The 7,605-nt window shown below is 39.0% G+C and overlaps 1 protein-coding gene across 15 annotated transcripts in view; it reads left to right on the forward strand.

Moving 5' to 3' along the window:
* The window catches only part of PCDH15 (protocadherin related 15), a 768,547-nt gene that overhangs the window by 452,489 nt on the left and 308,453 nt on the right, over positions 1-7,605 (forward strand). For all 15 annotated transcript variants that reach the window (XM_040624601.1, XM_040624600.1, XM_040624598.1 and 12 more), the window contains one exon: positions 7,244-7,437. In XM_040624601.1, the coding sequence (XP_040480535.1) occupies positions 7,244-7,437 (194 nt within the window). The remainder of the gene's footprint in view (positions 1-7,243; positions 7,438-7,605) is intronic.

Here is a 7,605-nt window from a genome sequence, read left to right on the forward strand (position 1 = left end):
GCTGAACCTATTTCTCTTAATGATTTTTGCTTTGATTCTTCATTTCTGTATGGCTTCATGTTAGCCAGTGATTTGCACAAACACCTAAGCCCGTAGGTTTCTTGCCCCCTTTGCCCATTGACTTGAATGTGGGTTGGGGTGAGGGCAGGAATTTCAGGCGGGGCTCAGGACTTCCTGTAGGCATAGACATGCCCCCACATCTCCTCTATGCATGGGAGTAGTTTCAGAGATGTGCAGAGAGCTTACCGAGCCCTTCTATTGGGCTCTTATTTTCTGTCTTTTTCTGCTGAATTTCTGGCTTGTTTGCTTACAGCAACTGAGATCACAACTCTACAACTCATATTGGCAGAGCTGAGGTCGATCTGCTTTCAATTCCCACTGTGCTTGATTCTTTTATTAACTCCACACCAAACTCGGTCTGTCCTCTCTTAAAGCAAGTCTGCTGCTTTTCGTGGCCAACCCTACTTTTATAACGTATATCAAGTGTACTTGGGGGGTCAAGGGTGTCCAGTGATGTCCAAACAAGGCCACTGACTCCTGCTTTTCTTACCTAATGTTGCAACAGTTTTTTATGAATAATATCTGAATTTGTCCCCTTCGATGGATTCTTAGAGGCCTAAATGGTGTTTTTGATCATTTTGCTTCAATTTTTTAAAATTATTTATTTATTTGAGAGAGAGAGAGACAGCATGACTGGGGAGAGGGGCAGAGAGAGAGAGAGAGAGAGAGAGAGAATCTCAAGCTGACCCCGTGCTGAGCGCAGAGTCTATGTCATGGGGCTGGATCACAGGACCCTGATATCATGACCTGAACTGAAATCAAGAGTCCAATGCTCAACCGACTGAGCCACCCAGATGACCCACATTTTGCTTAGATTTTTACTTTTTGGGAAAAGAATTATCCAGCCTCCTCACACCACCAGAACCAAAAGTCCTACCTCCTCGATGCCCCTCTTTCCACTTTCAAAGAGCAGTTTCAGTCAGGAGTAGAGATGGAACCACATGTATAGTATAAAGGAAGTGATAGAATTTTGAAAATAAGGATTCCTGTGATGAATTGGAGGGAAACCAATGAATGAAATAAAATAAAGGCACTGTATTAACAGGAAGAAAATATTTTTTTCTTTTTACTGAAATAATTTAAGTGAATATTTTCATGAATCAATTATAAGTCATAGATTGTAGTTTATTTTTATCAAAGGAAAGTTCCATATAACTTTATATCACTACTATGCAAATGTATTCATTTTATAAGACCCTAAATTTCATATTTATTTCATACTCTCTATGTCTAATAAAAATTATAGGATGACAGGTGTGTGGAGCACTGAATCTTTGTTCTGTTGAATTAAAATAATCGAAGGAAGTGCTGTCTGAAGAGAACTGCAATATCACAAATCGTTTAGCAAAAACGTCATCCTGCAACTTATTGCAGAAGCCTTCAAGAACTGCGCTTCTGATAGTTTCATAAATAGACCGAGAAAGAAACAGAAAAAAAAATCTATATGAAATGCAAAATACGAAATGAAAGGAGTCAGCATGATGTACTAGGAAATAGAAGTGAATGTCTGGAAGCACAGTGCAGTCTTTTCTGCCTTAGCTGAAAATCAAAATAAGGAAGAATCAGGAAGACTCAGACACTATTTTGGAAAAGTTCTGGAAAGGGCAGAGTGTCTTCTCAGTGACTCTTCCTGAGGAATTCACCACAGCACTATCGCTCACCTTTTCTACTCTCTAGGTGGGGTTAGAATACAAAGAAACCCCTGTTAATAGTTGATCTCCCTTCATAATAGAAAGCACTGGATTGAAACAAGTGGTTCAGATGGTGAGGTTTGTATCAGCAGCAGAAGGCTGTGGGCTAGATGGTCGCCCATGTGCACCACGGGAAACAGTGAGGCTCATTCTTCATTATTCAATCGGGGTCTACGTTGTGGACCAAAACTTCCCCTTCTTCAAATGTATTTTGCTATCTAAGTCAGGTGTGAAATATTTCAATCCATTTTTTGGAGACAAGCACAGTTCTATTGTAATTTTTATTATAAATAAGAACCATTAAATGAATTCACTGCTATTTTCCGAAAACTTCTTCCCTAAAATTAGGGCACTCTCTCCAGCATTGCCTGCTCTCAAAACAAAAAATAAAGAGAAAAAAAAGAGTGCAGAGACTACTATCCATAAAATACCAAATACTACTAAATTCAGCATTCAGTTTTCACACACTGAGTCTCCAAGGCGTTGTCCCAGCCCCTGAAACCCTCCATGACACCTCCTCCTTGTCACTCTGTTTCCTGTGCTGCTCTTTCTGGATCCTCACATTCGGCGTCCCCCAGAGCCTAATCCATTCCCCTGTCCTCACATACCTTTCCCTTACCACTAACTGCGCATAATTCATGGTCCTTGATCTGCCGCTCTTCATTCACTCCCAGCTCCAAATGTGACCCAGACCAGAGGACTTACATGCGTACCTTGTAGCTCGCTCATTGCTGCTTATGTTCATTTTCAGTAGTGCCTGTCACATCATGTCAGTATAGATTTCTTTGTTATTAATAACATTCCTCCTCTGATGGTACATTCTAAAAAAAATAAAGAAAGAAGAACAAGGAGAAAGAGAAGGAAGAGAAGGAGGAGGAGAGGAGAAGAAGAGGAGCCCACTTTTATTTACCAACTTTAACTTACCCCCCAGGTTCTAGCATTGTCCCTGGCACCATGGTAGGCTCTCACTAATTATTTAGAAATGAATGTTTTCCTCCAGATTATTATTTTCCCCAAATCAAGTTTAGGAATTAATTCTGTTATGATGATCATCACGTGGTCTCAGTTGGCTTACTTCTATAACTCTTGTGGAAAGGATACAGAATTTTCCAGGCTTTTCTAAACTCAGATTTACATATTTTCACATGTCATCAATTCAGAGTTCACTTTACAAATTGAACTTCATTTTAAAAAGACCTAAACATGAATATTTATGACCTTACCTTGTACTAAATATCACCAAACTTACACATATGGTTCTATTTTTTTTTTTTTCTGCCGGGTTTGGATAGTTAACATGAGTAATAAAGAGATTGAGAAAGACTTTCTAAGAAATATATATATATTTTTAAACTGCTTAATTTATTAATTTGGATAATAGCTTTGTTTAAAAAAGAACTGCTTTATTACAGGGAATATATATATATGTTATTTATCTGTGTATACATATTTTTTTATTACTTGCTAAGGAACTAATCATGATTTCTAAATAAGGGTAACTCTACCACTTCCATATCATGAGCTTTGGCCATTGTGATGAATAATCATACACTAAATCAAGGATGATTTCATGTATTAATGACCACATGACACCGCGTACCAAAACTTCAAAATACAGGATGCCTAGAAGAACAAATAGTCACAAAGCAAGCCAAGGGGAATCATTAATCATAACTCTTTTCCTATAATATTTGGGATTCTAGCATTGAAGAGACATAATTTAAAATTAACCTACCTTTTTCTTTAAAAAAAAAAAGTACATTTTTGGTTCATATATCAGAAAAGGTCAGTGGTGAATTTGTCTTGGGCAAACGTGGGAACAGTATCATCAATGATATTCTCCCCCTTTTCCTGGCATTGTGTTCTTCTCATGGTCCTCAGTCCTGGAAAGAACCAATGTAGACATAAAGATGAGCAAAAGTTGACCAGTCTAGCCCTCAGGTAATTAAGAGCCACACTTTCCTGTGCTTGTAGGAGTCACCCTGACTATACCAACTTGGATAACTTGCCGATTCTTAAACCAAACAGTCCAGGCCAGAATCTCACTCCCATTGTTGGAGCTAAGACCAGCCCCACCCAAGCATGGGCTACGAAGGGGATGAACATCTCTCCAAGGAAAACAAGAGGCTCTTACTAGAAGCAAAGCCCAGGATCCCAATGGGTTGACATGCTTAGTCACAGTTGACTTAGCCATCATTCATATAAAAAAAATCAATGTGCAGTTGGTTATAGTTTCAGCATGATGATTCCGTCTGTATGAACTGTGACTTTTATTGAATCCTTGTTTCATTTATGAGACTCCAATCTAAGTTGTTTGTTTGTTTTTTTCTGTTTATGATCCAACGATCTTTACATTTTTCCTTTTAGGTAAAGCCATTATTTTTCGATTTCTCAGACCCAGGAAAGAGATTGAGGAGAGAAATAAACCACAGCCAGATCTAGACATGTTGTATTTATTTATTCACTTTTATTTTTATTTATTGTGGGAGCGATGGGTGGCTGAGGATGTCTGAAACATGTGCATGTGGGGATGGCGAGAGGAAGGGATTGTGGGAGGGTAAAGTTCAGCTCTATGAAGAGGACTGTAGTACACTGCAGAAAAAGATATATAGATGTTCGACTTAGACTGTCTTGCCATTTATGAAAACAATTGCAAATCATAGATTTTATTCTACTTTCTGGTAACTTATAAGCAACACTTTGGCTTCTCCATGAACATCAACCATTCCTCCATCCTCTTTGATTTAGGGGCAGACATCCCCTCTGCCTTGGGAACAGTTTCACATACCTTCATCTCAGAGACCACTGGTCACAGTCATTGGGTCGTAACTGAATGAAATTCCCATCAGAGTTTAGTTTCTGCATCTCTCACAAGGGATATTACCATTTTTCTGGATATTCAGCCAGTGTCTCTGTTCCCTTTATTGAATCTTGGACCACCAATAATTTCTTCACCGAAGTTTTGTTTGCATGTGTGAGGACTCAGTTATGTTGATTTTTAGCCCACTGTGTTCTGATTTAGTACTAAAAGACTGAAAAATAGTGTAAAGCTATTTAAATCACTAAACATGGACTGATTTTTAGCTTATTTGTTACACTCTCTACCTGCTGTTGGTTTCTGTGGAGCTAGTGGTGTTCCCTGAATATATTAGCTCATCTGTGGTTGGCTGGCTCTGCAGTCTGAGGACTGTTTTTCTCACCTGCACTTTGCAGTACTCTCTGGTATTTATAGCACCTCCCAGATGGGTGTCTTCCTCAATTTAATTATTATCCAGCTTATCCTCCCTTCCAATATCATTCATGAAAATGTTAAATAAGGCCAGCCATAATACCTACATCCCCAAAGCATGCTCCTCAACAGTTCTTAACTTGATGCATTGCCATTTATCATTAAATTCCTTTAGCCAATTTAAGTCCCAGGAAGAATGTTAATATTGAATCCAATTTGAGCTAAATTTTAATTAAGATTTCCTGAGACATTATGTTAAGTGATTTACTATAATCAAAATTGATATCTCCTCTGCTACTCCCCCCACTCTTAATTTTCTAATTTTACCCCATGTGAAAGAGAATTGAGTTGGTCTGCTTGACTTATTCTCCATAAATATACATCATTCATCTGTTCTGTTTCTGCAAATAGTTTCCTTCTCCTTTGCCTTTAGGACCATGTCTGTCATCCTCCTATAAGTCCCCGAATCATTTTATGAAATGCGTTTCCTGCTGGCAACCACATCTGTCCACCCCCAAATACCTAATCTCAGCTAACTAAATGCCAATCTCTCAAATTTCCTTCTTTCCTCTCAATTATTTTTGTAGCTACTAGTTCTATGCACATTATCATTCTGAATGCAGTTGATACTAAACATAGAAACAGAGTATGCACAGTATCTCCCCTTGAGGGTGATGGTGTGTGTAAGGCACTTTGTTTACATCTTCTCGGGATGGTGAGCATGAACATCTGAATGGGCCATTAATTAACATGGTACTCTCGAAATTGAATTCAAGTTTCAAGGTAAATGTGTACACTTGCATTTGATCTAAGAAGGTACACCAGAGTACCCAGGAGTCACCCAAAGGAATCTGTGAATGATAAAGAACTAGTACTTTATAGAAGTGAAAACTGGGGGTTGGAAATACACATAAAATATTAGTAAATAAATTTTTTTCTATAGGTTTACTTATTTAATATTTTATTTATTCAACAGGAAACTTTTAATTGTTTTCCTGTTATGTATAAACTTATATGAGGCCACCTTTCTTATCCCCATCCATCACTTTTGGAATGAGGAAAAGAGAAAATTCTGTGAATGTCTGGGGGCTCCTGGGTGGCTCAGTAGGTTGTGTCTGCCTTTGGTTCAGGTCATGATCCCAGGGTCCTGGGTTTGAGACCTGCGTCAGGCTCCCTGCTCAGTGGATAGTCTGCTTATCCCTTTCTCTCTGCCTGTTTGTGTGCTCGCTCTCTCTCTCTCAATCTCTCTCAAATAAATAAATAAATAAAATCTTAAAAAAAATAAAGAAAATTCTGTGAATGTTTGTAAAATGCATATTGTAAGATTTCCCACTAGAATCTACTTTCCCCCGGGAGTAAATTTATATTTATCAGCCATTTAAGGAGCCTTATGTAACTCATTAAATCATTCTAAACTTAACTTTGCTTTATTGAATTAATAATGGTCATTCTCTTCTCACACATAATGACCCAAATATAGTTTTAACTATTGGATACATGTGGCTTCAAAATGGACCTACAAATTAGCCTTAAGAAAGCGCATGTAGTGTTATCAAGGGCCTCTGAATTCATTCCCTTTTCTCAAAAGAAAAAAAATATTTCTTGGGCTTGACAGTTTAATTTTTTAATGAGATATTCTACAATCGGAGATGGATTTGTTTGATTTTGAAAGATAATACCCTAGGCCTTTTCTGTCTTTTATAAGTCAGTGTGAACAAGATCATAAAGATATTTCCTAAAGCGAAGTAGAAATAAAAAGGACGCAAGGACGAGAAACTCTCTGAGAGACGGAAGGAAAACATTATGGATGTAAAAAGCAAGAGCAGAAAGAAGGATGACAGTAATAAAAACAGACTTCACCCACTAGGTTTTCTCCAGTCTCGGTGAACAGTAATATGTGTTTATGTGTCCAGAACAGAAGAGTAAGGTAGAGGGGGAAAAAATTAACTTTCCCATAGTGATATTAGATTTGATGTTACAGCTTTCCTCTTCTTTCCTTTAGTAAATTAAAATAAAGACAGTCTTCAAGATCCAAAACTTCTATCACTTTCATAAGAAAAGGGAAAAAAAAAAATCCTTTCTGCTGGGATTGCTTCCGCAACAGAGCACCATAGCCACGCTTCAAGAGAAGAGCGAATGTGCTGAGAGTTCTTTCTTCACCTGTATTTTGTCTTTGAAAGCAAGCTCCTTTTTTGAGGGGGCAAGGGCACAGGGGGTGGAAAGCTGAGCTCCAGGAGGACTGACGATGTGGTTTCTGTTCCAGCTCACGGCCATGGACGCGGACGAAGGGTCCAACGGGGAGATCACGTACGAAATCCTAGTGGGGGCTCAGGGCGACTTCATCATCAACCACACAACGGGGCTCATCACCATCGCCCCGGGAGCGGCGCTGACGGTGGGGCGCACGTATGCGCTCACGGTCCAGGCCGCGGATAATGCACCTCCCGCGGAGAGAAGGTAAGGCGCAGTGCAGCCACTGCTGCTTCTCTGAGCTCCCGGTTACCAGTGTCCTGACACTGAGGAAGCGCAGCAAGTGTACTTTTATTCTGTACACGCCTAAATTAGTCCAGAAAATTCGAGGGGCCCGATTCTCAGGAAGTGCACGTTCTTAAACTTGGTTAAGTT

The sequence above is a fragment of the Ursus maritimus genome, unplaced genomic scaffold (genome assembly GCF_017311325.1).
Source record: "Ursus maritimus isolate PB19 unplaced genomic scaffold, ASM1731132v1 scaffold_7, whole genome shotgun sequence".
Taxonomy (NCBI): domain Eukaryota; kingdom Metazoa; phylum Chordata; class Mammalia; order Carnivora; family Ursidae; genus Ursus; species Ursus maritimus.